The sequence below is a fragment of the Erithacus rubecula genome, assembly GCF_903797595.1.
Source record: "Erithacus rubecula genome assembly, chromosome: 2".
NCBI lineage: Eukaryota > Metazoa > Chordata > Aves > Passeriformes > Muscicapidae > Erithacus > Erithacus rubecula.
This window is the reverse complement of record NC_136685.1, coordinates 53,900,571-53,920,663: the sequence shown is the minus strand read 5'-3', so window position 1 is coordinate 53,920,663 and position 20,093 is coordinate 53,900,571. Positions and strand designations below refer to the sequence as shown.

General features: G+C 44.4%; 1 protein-coding gene across 1 annotated transcript; it reads right to left on the bottom strand.

The window, feature by feature from the left end:
• Positions 1-9,983: 9,983 nt before the first annotated feature.
• Positions 9,984-13,330, bottom strand: TCF21 (transcription factor 21). The gene is made up of 2 exons (XM_079299091.1): positions 12,120-13,330; positions 9,984-10,512 (listed from the first exon to the last, which is right to left on the bottom strand). Exons 1-2 carry the CDS (start codon positions 12,567-12,569, stop codon positions 10,423-10,425), a joined length of 540 nt encoding a protein of 179 aa, XP_079155217.1. The 5' UTR covers positions 12,570-13,330; the 3' UTR covers positions 9,984-10,422.
• Positions 13,331-20,093: the final 6,763 nt, after the last annotated feature.

Below are 20,093 nucleotides of genomic sequence, written 5' to 3'. Positions count from 1 at the left end.
TGTGGCGCGCTGGCCGTGCCCCTCTGCTGCCGCAGCCCCTTGCTCTGGCCTGGCCGCTCCGCACGCATCTCTGCCCGAGCCGGGTGGTCAGCGTGGGTCTGACAGCAGCCAGCGGGCATTAGGGCTCACCGCAGCAGCACCCTGCCATGCCTTCATTGCTGCTCCCTACATGCATCTTGCACTGCAGCACGACTGGTCACTGTCGCTTGTCTTAAAAATCATTTTAGTTTTGGTTGGGTTTTCTGTTGTTTTGTTTTGTTTTTAAATTTGAAGTATCTTTATTCGGTATTGAAGGGATAGTCCACAGCAGAAACCTGTGGTCGCTCGGTGTATAAGTAGACTACGCACCCCAAGTGAAACAAAGATATGAACAGGTGACTGAAAAGTCTCAAATACACCCATGTCTCATGAGTTCTGTGAAGCTCTCAGTACTACTTTTATTTTTGTATCTAATGTTGAAGTGACTAAAGAAAGGCTGCTGCTTTGCTGTCATTCAGTGTGCAGGTTTTTCATCCTTGGGAAGCAAGCACAGGGTGCACACTTAGAGGGCAGACAGAATGGGACATGTGGACACAGTAGGGGGTTCCTGGATGGCACTGCTTCTCTCTGTCCAGGACAATCCCCTAAATCTGGCACTGTCCCACCTGTCCTGTCTGTAGGGAGCGGAGCCTGTGTGATGAACTACCTTTCAGCTACATTTATATTTTCTCTTGGAAAAGCTGTTGTGCTTCACATGGAAGCCCAGAAATATGCCTGCAATGTGGCCCATTAAAGACTCACCACCCAGACTGACGAATAAAACAGATGTCAAGTTGACTTCATGTTTATAAAGAATATTGTAAAAGAAAATTATATAAATGTATATTTATATGGGTGTACTGCAGAGTATTCACTGAATTGGCAATTTTCTGAAACTGAAGTTCCGTAATTATATACTTTGCTTATGTGATATGGTAGCAAAATAGCTTTAATTAGGATAGAAGAAGCAATATGAAATTTAAATTTTTAATTCTTCAGAGTTGGCGTGTTTTCTTCTGCTAGATTCAGTTTAATCCTTGAAATGCATGACTAGGTTCTCTTGTCAAAAATAAGTATTTCAAGTTCTCACTTCAATCAGCTGTGAGTACCCGGTTTTGCTCTCCTGTTCCCCGGCTGGCTTCACAGCGGCGTGGGGCAGCGCTGCCACCCTGTGGCTACCTTCAGGCACGGATCCACGCCGATCCAGCGCCTCGGGGCGAGCACAGGCAAGCGAGGCAAGGTTTTGGAAACCAGGATTCTGAATTTGCCATCGCTCAGTAGCTCTGCACGGTATCTCCAGCATTTGTACCGAGTGCCTTAAGGCTGGTTTTGTTCTTTATGGGCTTCAGGCTCTGAGTATTGCAGTTACACAGCCAAGGTGGGGTAGAGTGCTGTGATGTCTTTGCTTTGATAGTTTTTTTAGGTCACAACAGATGCTGATTTATTTTTTTTTCTGAATGGTTTATCACATCGGCAAATTATGAAGAAAATCTCTATAAACTCTGATTTTTCTTGAATTTTGACTAAGCTTATGTTTTTTTTTTCAGCATAACCTTAAAGGTCTACAAAAATTCAAAACAAAATGTCTGCAAGCACACACTACCACTGTCTGTCTCCAAATGCTTGTTTTTTTCAGGGTAAAACTTTCTAGCATATAGTCCTCAGAATAGACCAGTCATTCCTGGATGTTAAGAAAATTATTTTTGCTGATGAAGAGATGAACCCTTATCATTTAAAAGTTTTGACTGCTTTGTCAGTCTGAGCTTTTCCTGTTTAGACTATGACATGTTCTGAAGATTGCATCTTTAGATATATATTTGGAAAATGTGCAAATGTAAGCAAGTAGCTATGATCACATAAATGTGGAATGCAAATAAGGTGATTTGGCACCTACCTAATTTGCCTTGTAAGTTTATCAGTTGTGCTACAATTTTATTCTATACCTATATAGTTTACAAAACTGGTTGTTCTCTCATTGCCTTCTCCTCTTCCTGACCTCCATTCCTCCACGCAATTCTAACTTGGCTCCATTTCTTCCTCCTCTATCCTCCTCCATCTTGGCTGAGATACCAAGGATCTGGATCTTCATGAGGTTCTAACTTACCAGATGCTGTATGATGCCAGACAGAGAAGACACAGAGGCCATTTCTGACACTGTCACTTCCGTACTGCATTATTTCGTTCTCCTAAGCCTTTATTTTGCAATCCCTTGTTAGGGATGTAAAGAGGAGATGGAGATGTGGGGAGGCTGTTTCCTGTGCTTGACATTCTGCAGCATGGAATCGTGGGCTGCTTGGGACTATGAGTAAGAGTGCAGTAAAAACAAGGTAACTGAACTTTAGGACACTGCACATGTTTTTTGTTCAGTAATTACAGCAGCGAGACTGAACGAAGATGCAATTTCATTATATTGTTATTCAGCTGTAGCTGCAGGTTTCTGTAAGAGGAAATCACTCATCTGAAGCAAATTGTTTCATACTGAAGCAAATGCTTGGTTATCTGGATTTTTTTATTTTTATAGGATTAACTTTCAATCAGATAAGATCCTGTGCAAGGTAGACTATGGGAAAGTGTAAGGGGGAGAGGAGAAAGCTGGATGGCCCCCTGAGGCAGCCCACAATGAAAGCAGGCTGGAGAGTTTTATGCAGCTGTGTTGAAAATACTGTGGTGTCTGAGTAGAAGGCTGCATTAAAGTATTCATGCTTGAAGAAGAAGTACCCAGGAGCAACTGGTGTCGTGGATGTTCCACAAATGACTTTGTGTGAAATGGTCATCAGCTGCAAACATGATAGTGCAGCTTAATTATGAGACATCTCCCAGGCTGGCAGCCATCAGGGCATGAGGAAGAAGTCAGTCAGGGAGGGAATTCTTTGCTCCAGGGCTTAGTTTATCTGGTGAAACAGTAAACTCAGCTGTGCCATCTCACACCTCTCTGATGATGATAACTCATGATAACTTATGACAACTCATGCCAGAGCTGTTGAACAGTTACCTCCTGCTGTAAGTGGCACTTATACCAGCTCTACAATATTCAAACATTGTTTAATTTTATAATATGTATTATTTTATATGTTTGTTGATAGAAAAGATAAATATAGTTACTACTTAGTATGTAAATATTTATGTCACATTTTTATGTAGTGTATATATATATGTTGCATAGATATATATATTGCATAATATATATTCTGTATATTGCATAATATATATTGCTAGGTATACTATTTAATATAAAACAAGCATGTTTAGAAAATGGTAGTGAAATGCCTCAACATTTAAGTCCAGCTATCAGAATGAGACTTCTCTTTAGTAAACTTTACAATAATTTAATATATATCTGTAGTTTCAGCCTCTATGACTGAATGGTATTTACAGTTTATGCATATTGACTGCTGTTGGCAGTAAGAGAGAAGCATGGTGAAAGTAGAATCAGAAGATTGAGTGTGAGGGAAATGAGGAAGAGAAATTTGTGGGAAGATAGTAACATTGTTCCTCAGCAGCTTCCCTGCAGGGCTATGTGTATCTGTAGCCAAAATGGGGTGCTGGCCTCGGCTCCCCCTGTCCAGCTTGCTTCCTACCACTGAACAATGTTAAGCATGTACAGACAGCACCTACAGCCTGTCTGAATTCTTCCCATGGATTTAAATAGAAGAATATCTCAACTGCAGATCTTGGGATGAGGTTAACTTGATGCTAATTGGCAATGGTGAGAAAAAGACACTATGAGGTCATATGTTAAATATATGTGTCAGGCAGCTCACAAGTCAGGTAGAAAAGGTACTGCAGAGTTTTGTAACAAATGAACAGAGGTTTTCAGTGTCATAATTTAGGGTATAATGTGTTTAAATCTCATGTTATGTTTGTTCCTGAACTCGGCCTCTTGCTCCTAGTGGCCTTTAGTGTTCACATGTATTACTTACAAGATACAAGTAGCAGAGAGGGTCCCCACTAAGAATTTTTGTCCTGTAAAAGAAGAAAGCAGTTTGTTCTAGAAAACAAGTGAGAAAAGCATGAGACTGAGGTGAGACAAAGGCATCAAGCATCTCAATTGCTGTAGCTTCTAAGGCTGCAGTGACACTGATAAATAAAACAAGGTTGAGGCTTATCTTTCTTTGTGCTTGGGTTTTAGCAGTATTCCTGCTATGCCTTTGGCCTGTCTGTTTTTTTCCCAGAAGGTTTCCAAGCATGGTTTTGGATTAGCATATGCCAGGGACTGTTTCTGGTGAGTGGAATAAGACTCAGATCTGTGTGGATATGTCCACAACCACATCACTCACTGTTGAAGGCAGAGCATGGTCCATAGCCTGGTTTATGTATTCTTGTAAGTGTAGATGTAGATACAGATATCCAGCCTCAGAGGATCACTCCCCACACCTTACTGATTCCTATCTGTGTACTGAGTTCAAGGAGCAAACATCCCTGCTGATTTCAGTGTGCCTAGGAGAACAGCCCACGGGTTTGTGCACCTGAAAAGCTGGTGCCCTAAGCCTATTCCAAACTTACGTGAACCTTCAGCCAGTCATTTGTCATCTTTTCTTTCCATCTGCAAAATTACAGCAGCCTCCTGTAGAAAAACTTTTAGTCATTAGGGGACAGCCAAATGCTGCAAGATTACTCCTGTCTTCTGTGTACTTTGTGTATTGATTCTGAGATGCCAAGAGTGTAAAAGCACCTATGTAAGAAAAAAGCATGTTATCAGCAAGGAAGAACAGTTCCCATTCTGGTCACCTCAGCCATCCAAAAGGATTACAGGAAACAGGATGCTGCAGCAAGAGGCCATGCTGACACTTCAATTGCTTGTCCCACATGATGGTCTTTGCCTCTTCCCTGACAGGGGAGGGAAGTGCTGCTGCAGCAGCCTGGGAAGCCATCCACGCACAGTTATCTGTGTGAGCACATCCCTGGGAATGCGCTTTGCCTGTGCCCACTCCTCCTCCCCTGCTGCTGCAGTGCAGGCTTTTACAGATGTTCCTCCCAGGAAAAGGCAGCTGCAGCTCTCAGCCTCCTGGTTTCCATCTCCCCGGTGGTCTGCCTCCACCCGTCTGTGATGGAGCTGCTGATAGTCCCTCCCTTCCCAAACCTGTCCTGCCACAAGGACTGAACTGTAGTAATCAGAGAAAGAGGAATTATTTTATGCATTTTTCTCTCTTTCTTCTTGTCTCCTGGCTGTTAGCTATACTCTTGCTTTCTTTTCCTAGATTTTCTGAGCCTTGTTTCTTAAACAACTTGTAAACAACCAAGAGAAAACTCAAGACTGTAGATAATCCATATTTACAGTTGGATATGGTCTAATAGTTTACACGACAGCCTGAGGTCTAAATAAGGGTTGGGTTTTTTTTTCTTTGCTCGAGGAGAAGGACCTCTTAAAATTTAAGTTGAAGAAAGGATTTGAACTGGTTTTTATTTTCTTGCTTTTGTTATGATCTTTTTTTTCTTTGCAAGGAGGTTTAGAGGATGGTGTAACTGAGTGCACGCATGTGCATTGGCTTGAAAACGCATTTCATCTGTTTACAAGTTTCAGTTTAAGGGCAAAACCCTGAGGCAAGAAAATGCGTCATCCCTGGACTGTTGTGGCCCTAGGGTATATCCGTGCTGCATTTGGGAAATGGGATGACTTGCATGCCTGGGCCTACTCAAAGTCAGTTTTATACTCGGAGACACCAGTGTCTGAAGTGAAACCAGTTGCTTGCAGAACTTGGCTGGTTTTGCTGTCTGCTGGCAACAGTCCTCTCAAAGGTAACACATGGCTTTTCCCCATCCTTCCTGCAGCGTGACTTTTAGGTCAGACCTATGGCATCTCAGAACTGCAGGAATTCCCCAAGCCATAACACATCAGTAGCTTTGCAGCACTAGTGAGAAAAAAATGCCTTGTTCCTGGTTGTACCACTTCCCGTCCATGAACTGTGCTGGGCTGAGGAGCATGAAGCAATCTGTGGCTGAATACTGAGCACAAGATGGCATTTACCCTGTGGGACTGCATTTGATAGCACAGCCTTAATATGGGAATAGCCGGTGCTGCACAGGCCAGCAATGAACACAGACAATTTGAATCTCACTGTTGAGAGAAATTCTGTATGGAGGATTTTCCAGGTGTGTATATACATGGCAATTACTGGATGCTTGGTTGTTTGCTGCTACAAATTTAAATTTCATTGAAATTTAAACTCATGCCAATGTAATTTCTTTTGTAGTTCTGTCCCTTTTGGGAGACTTTGTGAGATTAATCTGCATTCAGATATCCAGACAAAAATTAAAACACCCAGCAATTTTATCAGATTATGCCCTCCACTTGTACACCAGATATGTGTATGTTTTATTGTCTTTTAGAAAGTTTATAACCTGCAATTAGCTAATGTATTTTGCATATTTTAATTTTTTTTTTTTTTTACTACAAATTATAATGAGGGGAAATAACAACAGGATTTTGGCAAAACTTGCCTTTTGAAAAATATATGTGATTTGTTGAAAGGAAGCAAATTTTTTTCAGGCAGACACAACTGAGGAGTTGCAAATACAAATACATCAAGCAAAACTGTGCTTGTGATCTTATTATGTCCAAGATTCAAACCAGCCTCTCTACAGAAGAAACCACACAGATTTTCTGTGTCTTTTATTTTCTATTTTCTGAGGTGAGCTGGGAATTTGAACCTTGGAGGCACTTTAAAGAATAAGCTATCTTGCACATGTTCTCCCTATGCACCTTGAAGTTTAAGGGCACAACCAGCACCGTGGCCTCGCTGCCCCAGTCAGCGCCCAGAGCAGCACAGCATTTTGCAGGTGTCTGCAAAGTGGGTTTCTTGCTATACTGATGATGCTTCAGGCTGGCAGATTTCCATCCCAGTGAGAGGATAAGATAAGCCTAAAAGGTATTTTTATAAGACCTTACAGACTATGAAAGCTTATGTGAAGGAGCACAGTGACAGCACCAAACACAAGAGCCTGAGCGCTGAGTTGGCGCTGCAAATAAAAGATTTGCTAGTCTCTAGCTGAATTGAAAAATGGTCATTAAGCAGCTGGGTTGAAACTGATTTCTCTACAAAGAAGCAAACAAACAAAAATAATAGTATTAAAATCAAAGGGAAGTAAACTACTTTTATAGAGTTCTTATCTTAAAACATGTTTTAAGATAAGCAAGTTTTCTATGAACTTTTCAAACACTGAAGCAGTGTTTGGAGCTTCATCTACAGCTGACACTCTGCTCTATATGCTCTCATATCCAATAAAGACTGAGCTCATGTTGAAATCCTTCCATCAGTTGCAAAATTTATAGACTTTTTCTTTACTCAGCTGCCTGTTTCCACACATACACAAAAATATTAAAAATTATAGTAACTTAGTTATCTTTGAGACCTCTGTCAAATCTAGCTGAAATCAGGCAATGAGTTCAAACATTACTAGGAGGGAATGTATACAGACACTCACACAGCTGCATCTACATCCATGTAGATACAGAAAGATAAACCAAGTCAACTTTTTTTCCACATGAAAAAGGGGTATAAATGTATTTTGGTAAATATTAAAATGCATGACTTTGTACAGAAAAGCAAGAAAGCAAACAAAATATTTTCTTTAAAGTAATTGACATCACTATTTAAACCTGTTCCCTCTTTTCCTTAGCACATTTGCAAGTTCCTTTCAAAAGTATAAATTGCTTCAGTCAGACTAAACATACATTTTCTGTTTGCAAATATTTTGTGGTAAAATTGCACTCAGCAGAAGGGTAGAATAATTTCATTCATTGTTCTCCTGAAGTGCATAGTAGAACTCTTAATTCATCTAAGAAACTTGGGCTGTTGAAGCCAGCTGCCAGCACTGTGCAGTTACTGTCAGGTCTGTACCCTTAACGTAAGAGGTCAGTGGATCAGGAGTTCCCAGACGCATAAATGCCTCTGGAAAATATGTTCCCTGTCTTCAAAATTGAGATAAAGCCACTAATTGTTTAATAGTCAGAGTATAGTCATTATTTACCTTTCTGTGTACTGCTGGTTGCTTTTGTTTATTTTTTGTTGCTTTTTGTTTCTTTGTTGCTGAACTCTTGCTCAGGGGCCAGGACTGAGGAAGGTGCAGGATGCTTGAGGAACAATTTAGTCCCCAAGAGACTTGCAATGCAGACTGCTAGGTAAAATGAGCAGGAGTACGAGAAGAAATGGTGTCTACTGCCGCTGTGTACACAGTAAGCATCTTCAACACTTCCTGTTCCTGCAGCTTTTGGCACATGGCTACAGCTGTGTTCCTCACATTTCACAGGGTACCATTGTATTCCTCCCTTCCCTTTCTTCAATGTTGTATTTCAGGTGGTGAATGAACACAGCATATGGTTAATTAGGTGGGAAGATGCTGAGTGCAGTTAGCAAGAATTGCAAGACAGGGTGGCAAAGAAGCATGTGTTAGAATATTCAGAATTTAACTTAATTTTTTTGCGTATCTCAGATGCATATCAATTTCTGCTTTCTAGAAGGAAATCCCCACCTTGCTATGAGTCTTGACCAGACATTAGTTAGTATGGATTTAAGTTTAGATTTGAGTGGTTAAATCCAGTGGTTAGTTTCAATTCAGTGAGTGAATTTAGAGGTTAAAATGTGCGTTTGCTGCATCAGTCACCTGCACTAAGCTTAAGGCCAGGGGCCTTTATTCTGACTCCCTATAACAGACCTGCAATTCCCACTGAATTTCCCAGTGCCTGTGGCAAAGAAATCAGCAAATTAGCCTGTTCAGCTGTGGTTGCCAGAGCCGCTGGGCTCTTCAGCAGCAGCAGCTGTGGCTGTTCAGGGTCTGCGTGTGGCCGCAAAGTCAGTGTGTGAGTCTCACCTGGCGCACTCCCGTCCACAAAAGTGAGGCTGCGCATGGTTAGACCAGGCACAGAGGTCTGTGCTTAATTGTGCGGCATGGAGATAAAGCTGCGCAAAAGTGAAATTAAACAGCTCTCCTCTTCACAACCATTAGGATGATACAGCAGCTCCTGGCCCTTTTCATAATGAGGGCCGAGATATTTGCGCAGCCTTCGGTTCACAGCGAGCTGCTTTAATTAAACCTAAACTAGCCCACGCATGAACCCGACTGGTGAATTTGGGTCGCCTGGAGGACGCGCCACCTCGTCCAGTTATCTCGGGGGAAAAGTGGGGGATGAGAGTTAACACAATCCAGGCTGCACGGATGCCCGGGGCAGCTCAACACCGGCCTGCGGGTGATACCCGGGGGAGGGAGCCCCCGGGAGGGTCTGTGGCCCCCACGTTGCCTGTGACAGCACCTCGGGCCCTGCCGCCTGACCCCGCAACTACCGGGGACGGAGGGCTTGGTTTGGGGACGGCCCTGCAGCCCATGTGCTCCTCTCCTGCTTTCGGCAAGAAAGTACCCAGGTATCAAACGGAACCGAGGGATGGTATTGAAAGAGCAAGTGAAGCGGAAATTTAAAGCCCCTCTGCTAATAATAACAGTATAAATAACCGAAGACATCTTGTAAACAGTGCGGTCATAACCCTGAAACATTAAACAGCGCGGTGGGATCTGGCGCATCAGCTGCCGGCGGCCGCTGCCGGTGCAGGGGGAGCGCCCCGCACTCCTGTTTATCTCAGCCTCATCTCCCACGGGCGCGCTGATCGATAGAGAGGAGATGTTTAAGTTACAAATTCCCGGCGCTGAGAACCGACTGTACTTCATCAATAGATCACTGCTCCTGTCCCCGCGGAGCAGAGCGGCCGGAGTGGCGAGGGCGGCTCCCGCAGCGCCCGGGCGCCGGGCTGCGGAGCCGGGCCGGGCTCCCGCGGCGAGTGCGGACCCAGTGACCCCCTCCCCCAGGGGTTCACTCCAGGTCTTTAGCTCCGGGAAAGCAGCCCTCCTGTGGCCCGGGGCTAAGAGACAGGATCCCCGCAGCGCGGCCGCTTCGTGGAGCGGCGGAGCCGGAGGAGGCTCAGTCCTTTCCCCGCCGAGCCCGAGAGTCTCAAACGAACACTTAACACCGCTCCGTGTTCAGTAGAAAGGAAGGTTTATTCACAGAAATAGAGCAGAATCTGCTTGAAGAAAATATATCTATATATCTTTAGGGTGAATTACTTCATAGAGATGACTGTCAAAGTCAGTTTTTCTAGGCATCTACATATTTCACAGGTCTCAGACAAAAGATACACGCGGGGTAGGTTTTGTTTGATCTCTGTCTTTTCTCTAGTAGCTCTTGAACCAGCAAGGCTGTGGTTGCAGGACACTCGACTGTACACGCATTTAATAAAGTTAAATAGAGTCAGGATCTCTCGGGGTGGACGGAGTCTTTGCTAGGGCACATTTGGTCTCCTCTGCGCCGGGAGAGCGGCTCTCCCCGTGGCTGTGCCCGGGGCCCGGGACAGCGGCGGGGCCGCGGCGGGTCCCTGCCCGGCCGCGCCGGGACGGACGCTGCTGGCCCGACCGCGGGGCTCAGGATGCCGTCGGGCCGCACAAGCGGTTTGTGCTCACCACTTCTTTCAGGTCACTCTCGGGTTTGCCGGCTACCATAAAAGGCCAAGTCTGTAGCCAGGAAAAGACACGAGTGGGAAGGGGGTTACATATGGAGAAATGCACATTGCAATGCTCATATCGCCAGCGGGTTCGGCTCGGGAGAGTCCGGGGGGACCGGGCCCGGCATTCCTCCCTCACCTGAGCCCACTTCGGGCAGCGGGGCTCAGCGAGGCTCAGGCCGGGGCAGCTGCTGCTGGCTTCGGCAGCCTTTTGCTGCCTTTTGCCGACGGCTGATGCCGTTTCGCCTCACAGCCCCGGCGGTCCCCCCCGGGCCTCCACGGGGCGGCGAAGCCCGTCTGATACGCGGCAGAAGGGAGGGGGAAAGGAGCCGCCTGGCTCCGGCGCATTCTCATCCCCCCGGCATAATCGCCGCGGGCACCCCGCTGTAGTCGCGCCTCCTCCCGCGTTCGGTCGTGCCCGGCGTGGGGACTCCGACCCGCGGAGCCGCCTCACCCCGCCGCGCTACCCCGGGCGCAGGAGCTGCTCGCAGCCCCGGCAGCCCCCGGCCGCTCTCGCTGGCCTCCCGCGGCTCGGGGAGCGTGGTTTGGTGTGCCTCTGTACGGAAGAGGGGGGAGGTTATATCTATATTGGGTGCGGTTTTGTTTTACTTTTTTTTTTTTTTTCTCCTATGTTGTTGCGCTGAGGATTTTGTTTTTAATCAAAAGTTATCTCTCAGGCCCTTAGCAGCTGACACAGAGGGTAATGTACTTTTCCCCAGAGTCCAGAGCTCAAAGGCAGAGCCTGACCTCAGTGAAACGTCCCCAACTCCCCTCTGTGATCCATTTTTGAGTCAGGGTCTGCACGTGTGGGCAGTGTAAAAGCTGTATGTCTAAAAAGAGCCCAGGCGGATCTTGCTTACACCCGGTTTACATAATTTGTATATATTTTTAGAGCTGAAAACATGATATTTCTGGTGGCCGGGTATAGCTGGGAGATCCAGGGCTGCTCAGGAAAACTTTATGTGGTGGAACAGCAGGAGGGACACCACCAGCCCAGGAAGAGGCATTGTGGAGTGTGCCTGGGGCAGACACCTCCTCTGGGGAGTCTGCACTTGTATTTGTTTCTCCTGTGCCAGTTTACGGGATAGGAGAAATGTCCTGGACTCAGCAAACTGGAGCGGTTGAGCACAGAACCCCAAGAGTCCTGTCTTTAAACGGCTGGGACTTGGGGACAGTATTGTGTAAGGAAACATTAGGGTAGGGACACAGGATAAGAATAAATCCTGGGTCCTTCCTCAAATACACCCTTTTCTACCGAAATTCCTCTACCTGCGCACTTGCAGGTAGAAAGCTGCCATCAACCCTCTGTGGTTTCTCAATGGTTTCTGGGGCAGTAAAGTGTAAAGCCTGCCCCTGCTTTTTTGTAGCCAGCGTGCCTGCCTGTCTCCTGGAAGGGATGTTAGGAACAGCAGAGGGGGCCTAGAAGGTTTGGCACTCAGGGCACAGGGCAGTAGGGTAGCCGGGAGCCTGTCCCCTTGTACAGTATCACTTCCCACCCCACTGGCACCAGGGAGAAGCGCAGCAGTTTTGTCCCCGCACACGCCCCATGCCAGCTCCTCGCCCCGCTCTCCCCATGCGCTCGCACGGAGCGCCTGTTCCCGGCGGACTCTGACTTACCAAGTTCACTGGGTGGATGTAGCCGTTCTCATACTTGTCATTGGCCAGGATCTGCCTCAGGTGAGCAATGTAGCTGGAGGCCAACCTCAAGGTGTCCAGTTTGGAAAGTTTGGTGTCTGGGGGCACCCAGGGTAGGGTGGTCTTAAGCCTGGAGAAGGCTTTGCTAAGGACCCTCATCCTCGCCCTCTCCCTGGCGTTGGCAGCATTTCTCTGTACCTGCTTTCCCTCCTGGCTCACTCCATTTAAAGGGCTCTTCTTGGGGGGAGCTTTTTTCCTCTTGCCCGAGGCCCCTCTCCCCTTCTGAGGGGAGCCATTCTCGCCATTGGATCCCTCCTCGTTGCTCTCGGTGGACGCCCCAAACTCTTTGTTAGTATCCATTTTCAGGCCATCGCACTCCAGCATCTCCACCTCCTGCAGATCTTCCACATCACTGAGGGACCCAGTGGACATGGTCTGGAAGATGCCAAACGACCAGCAGGAAAGGGGGGAGGGGGGGAAGAAGGGCAGCTCCTCAAATCTATTTCAAGGCGGCGTTGGAGAGAAGGGGCGCCAGTATTTTCCTCCCCTTCCCTCCCCGCCCAGGACTAAGGCACAATACCAGTCCAGAGAGGATCCCCGCCCTCCCACCCCCCAATCCCGCTTTGCCTGTGTTTGAGGGAGGGAGTGAGATTGTATGAGAGAGGGAGAGGGAGAGAGAAAGCCGAGGAATTTAGTGAGGACACTAGTAATTTATCTGGGGGATAAGAGAGGCGGATCCAGCCCAGGGGAGGGGCCCTGCCCACTGAGCACACCACATCCCCAATCACAGACCTTTGCACAGGGCAGGGAATGAGGTATCCCAGCAAGCCTTTGCCGAGAGCTCGGAACTGGGATTCAAATCTTCACAACTGGACTAAAACAACTCACTTACTGTCTCTCCCCCTGCTCTTTCTATCCTCCCCCTTCCTCCTCCTCCTTCTTCTTTTCCTCCTTCTCTTCTCCTTCCCCACTTCCCTTTACAACTCAGGGTTGCTCTCCCCCTCTCTGCCTCCTAGATGACCCAGGCAGCTGGTGTCATGATTCTTGATGAAAGCCAAAATGGGTCATGAGGAGAGAGAGCAGCAGATCCACCAGCCAAGCTTCCAGGGAGCTTTGTAATGCGTGCCGTCGAAACGCTGTCCTGTAACCTAATCTGGGGGAGATTTGTGGATGATTATATTTGTGAACGCATCCTGTCCAGCTAGGAGCATATTCCAGGAAGGGAGTGCTCCGCTGCCTGGCCAGCAGCGTGGACCTTGCCGTCACAGCCCAGGGGCTGGAGGCAGGAGGATCTGACTTCTTCCAGCCTTCCGGGGTGACGTCCGACAAGTCCCGGTCACTCTCGCTCTTTGAGTCCTCCCAGCTGTGAGTGTTGCAGAAGCTTCCTGGTCTGCAGGTGTGCCAAGTGGCCAAGATCCCAGCGGTCTGTGAGCCCCACTGAGCCAAGGGAGAGTGTTGTTCTCCTGGGGAGGGTCCGTGCGGCTGTGGAGACAGGGCGGCAAGGGTGTGCATGAAATGAAGGGCGGGGGGGGTGGTTACTGGATGGTAGAGCTCCCACAGAAACGAAACCTTTACTTGGTGTGCAGAGCAGATGTCAGCGGTTCATTCCACCGTACCCATGGACTGTTTTGTCTGCATGCTCAAAAGTCGGGGGTTTTGCCTTATGTACATCGTATTCAGTCTCAGCTGAGCAGGATTTTGAAAGCACTTAAGCTCTTGCTATTACTTCTTCTTCTCCATGTAAAATAGTCTCCTAAATCCACATTTGGAGCCCAAATTGGCCAGTGAATCAGGAACTTGCTCCCATAACTCCTTCCCTACTCACACTCTTCCTGAAACCCCACAGGCTGGGTTTTGAACACAAGGGACTAAAGAACTGCACACAGGGATTGCTTTTATTGCAGGAGTAATTCTACTTATTCAGCTGCCTGTCTGAGGAGTCATGTAGCTCCAGAAAAAATGTGCAGCCTCAGATTTTGCAGTGGTTTCGTAGTTAATCCAGAGTCACTGGAACCACAGGAAAAGTCTCTTGCCGATCTATGTAGTCCTCACATAGGCTGAATGCACGAAAAAAAACAAACAGAAACTGTGGAGGGCCAAGATGCTATGTTTGCTGAGTGCTATGTACTGTCTACAGACTGAATTTTCAGTAGGAGGCAGAGTGTAATTTTTGATAGCCAGCAAGGAAGCCTTGCCTATCTCTTGGTCCATCTTTCTTCCTTGCCTCATGTAAGCCAGAAGAAAAAACAGTAGATCTAAACTTTAAGCCACCTCTTTATCATTTGTCTGGAAGATAACACCTTCCCACTCACAATAGGATAAGTACATTAAGATATCATATCTCCAAGCCCTGAGCTCTTGGGAATTCCCTAACTTCTAAATTCATGTTGTGTTAACTATGCCCTGCTTGTGTTTTCTCTATATATAAACCAAACTAAACAGATTGCCAGCATATCATTAAGTAATTCAAAAGTAATTAATGAATTACTTTTTTTCTTTTTAATAACATTGCTGTTGCAAATCCAAAATATTAATAATCACTAGTGTGGAGATTTATGAGTCTCCTTATTTTCTAGGCCTGATTGTTGTTTGTGCAGGTGGAGATTTAAATGGCCATATCCATTGCAGAGATTTATAGTCCAAGTGATTGATGTCACAATTGAGCTAAAAGACTCTTACTGGAGCAAGGATGACAGAAAACTAAGTTGAAGTTTCTTGTGTCTCTAAGCATGAGTGACCAGAGAGGACAAAATTTCATCAAAATTTCATCAAAATTTCAGCATCAGAAATTCCCAGAAGACAAAACAACTAAAACTATATATACTTATAGTCTTTTCATCACTTATTTTTAACTTTATTTTAGTACTTTCTGAACTTTTGTTGTAAAAAGCAGTAGGAATGATCCAGCTTTTTAAAAATGCCTTTAGTATGCTGCTACATATGCATTCTGAATATCAAAATATGCATAACATGAGCCTTTAGAATTTCCACACATTTGTAGTTTTTACTTCTTTACATTTTAAATATTCAAACTTAGGTAATTACAATTAACCTAATAAAGTCCACATACATTTGAAGAGACACAGAACACATTTTTGTATTCATTTTGCAGAGATTACTGCATTACTGTATGTGATGTATACTGACATTATTATACATTTGTGCATACAATACATATTGTAATAATATATTTTGTGTTCTTCATGCATACACACTATTATACACTCTTAAGACATTTATCCATTATTCCCTCTCCAAGGGGGGCAGCATGGGCAGACTTGAAAAAACAATATAACTTCTTCTGATCTACTTCCTTATATATTTGTTATATGATTTGAACCTCTGCTTTTCCAACCTTCCTGCTCCTTGCATCTCACCTGGTGAGCCCAGGGCTTGTAGTCCTAATCTGACTCCCAGTTTCAGTCCTTTGTCCTTCACCTTTAGCCCAGCCCTCCTGACTTTCTGAACAGCACCTGGTTTGAAGTAGAGACTGACAGAGTGAAAGCCCTTTGGGAAGGGGAAAACTGGAGTGGTTGCAGCCCCCCAGATGATGGTGGGACCACTTGCTTATCCAGTTAGATGACTGGGTTAATAACTGGCTGGGAAAGACAGATGGAGCTAAAGTCCTTCTGGCCCTTCCAGTGCATTGACATCTTCATTCATGTTTTAAAAAGGAAGTTGAAATGCTGGCATGAGGAACATCAGTGCAGATCTGTGGATTTACCCTGCAGATTACTTTCTCCTCTGCAGTGCTCTGGTTATGCAGGACCATGCATCTCTCTTACTAAGCAATAGACTCCCTAAGACAGGCCATTTAGTACATGTTGGAGGTGCTGGGGACAGAGATTTGGGTTGCTTGATCTGAAGGATGTCAGATGAAGGACTCCTCTCACACAGGCTTATGCTGGTCCATGGCAGGTTACAAATTTCTCTCTAGAACAGAAGTCCCACTTTTTATGCTTCCCATATATCCATTCTTGTGCAGGAGTAACATGGTAATTTAAGAAAAGCTTTGGGACTTGAGACCAAGCTTTTTGCAAGTATTTCATGGTTTTGCATGGCAGTGCTTGGTTTATTTTCTGATTTTCTGTCTTTTATAAAGGCACCATTTTTTCATGACGTATTAAACAGTCATCCAAGAAGAAATTCAGATCACCCAGAGCTGAGGAAAACATAACCTATTGCTGGTTTTAAAATTATTTGCCCAAGTATAATACAGGTGTATTCTTTGGAGAATAACCAAGGAAGTCACCCACAGGTAGCCAGCTGGTCATGAATTGTGTTCAGTCAGGTTTGAGAATAATTAATATGAAAAGTACAACTGTGTTAGTGTTTTCAAGTTGCTGCTTTTAAAAAAATCCTGGTTGCACTGAGATTTCTCCTGGTTACTCTTAGTCTCACCCAGAAACCAAGTGAAATGGTAGAAGGACTTCAGAAGCATACTTTAACATACCTTAAGTGAAAAAAAAAGCCATAATATAATATATAAAAATAACTAACACCAATAGTACTAATAATATATTGTACAGTATGGACTGTGCTGGAGAAATTGCTCAAAACTATTTGTAACAGTGGAGCAGCCTGTGGGAAGGGTCTGACATGCTTTCACACCTCATTTCCAGTGCCATGTTTATGTTTCTGGCCACAGTTTTAGTTTGAAAAGTAAAAGACATTGTGAAGAATAATATAAAACAATACACAAGGAAAAAAAGTAATGTTGTTGCTAAGAGAGTAAAAAGGCTGTCCAGGAGAACTGGCCCAAAGGGCACATGTTTGTATGTGACATCAGCATCATGGTCCCTCTCCAAGAAATCCCAATCTCTTCCTTCAGAGCCCTGGAAAATCAGAGCTTCTTGAGAAAGTCTTTTCTGAAATAGTTTACTGTGAGGAAAAAAACCTCGACCCAAAAATGTTTTCTTCTATGTTCATTTTAAACTGAAGGTTTTGTGGGTATCTCAAATGGAAAAATATCAGTCTTATTGATTAGAAAATTTAAAAGGAAATAAGCTGTAGTTCCAAGAAAATTTATGTAGAAAATTATGCAGGAGCCATCATTCAATTCCACATGATTTTTTTAGACCTTGAAATATCACAAACCCATTGAAACTCTGGGAAGTGGAGTTCAAGAAAAATTTCTTCTGTGGATGTTGAAAAAACACACAGCGAAACTCAAAATACCTAATTCCAGATGTAATATTTTGAATTTTTTTGTCACATTGATGACAAAATCTGTGACCAATGTAAGTAGTGCTTTTGTTTACCACAGGGAGTACCTGTATATGTAATAACTGGATGACTTTTACCTCCCAGCTTTATGCCACTTTTCCTTGAGTAGCCCCACAAAAATCAGCAGGACTGCTCCCAGGGTAAACCAGCCTGTATAAACAAGAAAAGCAAAAACTTTCTCTACAGAGGCAAAGCCATGATTAAATAGCCTAATACCTAAGAGAGATACCTGCAACTAGGTCAGTGTCTTAATCAGGAGTTAAGTCTTAATCATCAATTCATCAAATCCTGGAGGGATTCACAGCCCCCTCCTATTCCAGATCTATGGTGGGGGCTTTGAGTCTGCTGTTGTGTTAAGCAATGTCTTGCTGTGATTTAGAACTTGTTACACCAGAAACAAGAAGCATGTAAAATTTAGAAGTTATTGAAGCAGAAACAAGACAGCTAATCCATGACATGAGTGCTCAGCCCAAGCTTGCAGTGAACTATTCACAGATGTGCTAGTGAATCTCCTTCATCAGATTGCTTGCATGAAGCAAACCCACGAGAAATTAGCTCAGCTGGTCAGAGCATGGGACTAATAATGCCAAGGTCAGGGGTTTGATCCCTGTATGGGCCATGCATTGAAGATCCTTGGGGGTCCCTTCCAACTCAGAATATTCTGTGAAACCTAAGTGGCTGTGTCATGTTTGTTTTATTATCTCTTCCTATACAAACTTATTCCTATATGATTTATTCCTCACAGACAGTGAGGAGAGGTATTCTCTTCCATCTCTACTGCAGATAGCATTACTAGATATAGCTTCCAGAATGCAACTCTGAAATATTTTTACATTGTAAACTGCAGACTCTTTTATGAAGTGGTCAAAAGAGAAATATGCCAAGATATCTTATGAAAAACACTCATTGAAGGATTAAAATGCAGGCCTAACTGTTTTGTTTTGAATATCTCTTTCTGAGATATTTCTTTATTGCCTAATCCCTTGCATTTTTGTGACTTTAGGACATGAAATTTGTCGATTAGAAATAAGTTCTCTTTGCCTTCCTGTAATTCGCACATTAGATCAAGTTTTGGAAAATAAAAGATTTTTTTGTCAGAGGGAAGTTTGGAAAAGAAGAACACTTTGTAGGGGAGTGGCAGGAAGAATGTCAGCTATTCTGGTAGGATTTTATTACTCGCATGGTTTATGGCATGATGTGTGTATGCATAGAACTGATTTTTTTAAATTCCTATTCACTTAAAGTGCTCACATTTTCTGAAAGTTGGATTCCCACAGCATCCATAATTGAACACAGTAGATTGGGCTATGTTTTTTGTTCCTGTCCAAGTGAAACATGACATTTGGGAAACCACTCTTTGTGAGCTGTTTTACTCTATTAGAGATTGAGTTGGCCACAACTGCTGCTGGACTCCCTTGAGCTCCATTTGTCACAGGGGCTTTGCATTTACCATAGGTGGCCTTTAAAAACACATGCTGAACTGCAGTGACATAGCTGCAAAAATGTTTTGCCTAAAAATATTGGTAGAATAAACCAGCAAACTGGCAATACTCAGCTATCCACATGTGTGATCATGCATAGGGGTTCAGCAGCTCAGTAGTCATCTGAAGAATGTATGCATTGTGGATGAGTCTGAAATGGGAATGTTAGCTGGCAAGACAAAGGAAAAAGCAGATTACACATCCTACTCAAGTGACATAGAATGACCACAGTCCCTGTGCATCTCTTTTGCCTCTGACAGGCCTTATACATGCCTCACAAACTGTGACTCTTGGAGCTCCTGGAACATCCCCAAAGTGGGGTCATGGCACTTTGCCACAGTGCAGTCCTCTGATTTTATGGTGCGTATTGTAGCTCATAATACATATAGAAAATGGTGTTGTTTTAGAAAGTGGTATTGCAAAAGCACATAATAAAAGTCTATTTAAGTAATTTGGAGGGGAAAAAATAGTTTTGACAATAAACCACGGACAGCATACAAAGAAGATCATAAACATGTGTTGCAGTGAAGTCCCAAAAGGCTGAGAGAGGACCAAAGAACTGAAAGTACAGAAGTGAGGGAGGAAAAGCCTCAAGTACAGACTGTGAAGGTAGGCTGGCTTTCTTTATCCTCCCTACTACTTTTCTTTTTTTTTTTCCTTCTGTGTGTGCAGGTCTGGGGTGATGCTCAGACTCCCTAGTATGCAGTTCTTAACTGGGTGTGTGACTAACCCAGAAGGAGAGCTGGTTAAAGGAGGAAAACAGAGAGATGGGTCATCAGACCTTCCATTAGCAGGTCCAGCATACTTGTGCAGTTCAACATCTAAGAGCTTCTCTGAGTCTATCCAAAGCAGAAAAGGCAAGTTTTTTGAAACTGCCAGGAAGTTAAGGCTTCTGTTCCAAGGGATTAAAGCAATCCTGTTTCTTTAGAAAGAACAGAATGGGACTCAGATATGTATTTGCTAGTGTTTTAAAATCAGATCGGATGATGGGTGAGGCTAGTGTGGAGAGGTATGTCAGCCAGAACCTCCTGATTTTAAACAGTAAGGAAGGATTTTGATGCCTTATTTCAATCTCCATATCTTTCCAGCTTGTTCAATCCTCAGCAATAGACCTCTGTTTGCCAAATTTTGCACCGAAATAAGGTAGATCTCTCATTCTCATGCAGACTTTTTGGATTACATAGCAAATTTGCAGGCATCACATATAATTCCATTTAACATATACCAAAATTTGTTGGCAGAAGTATGT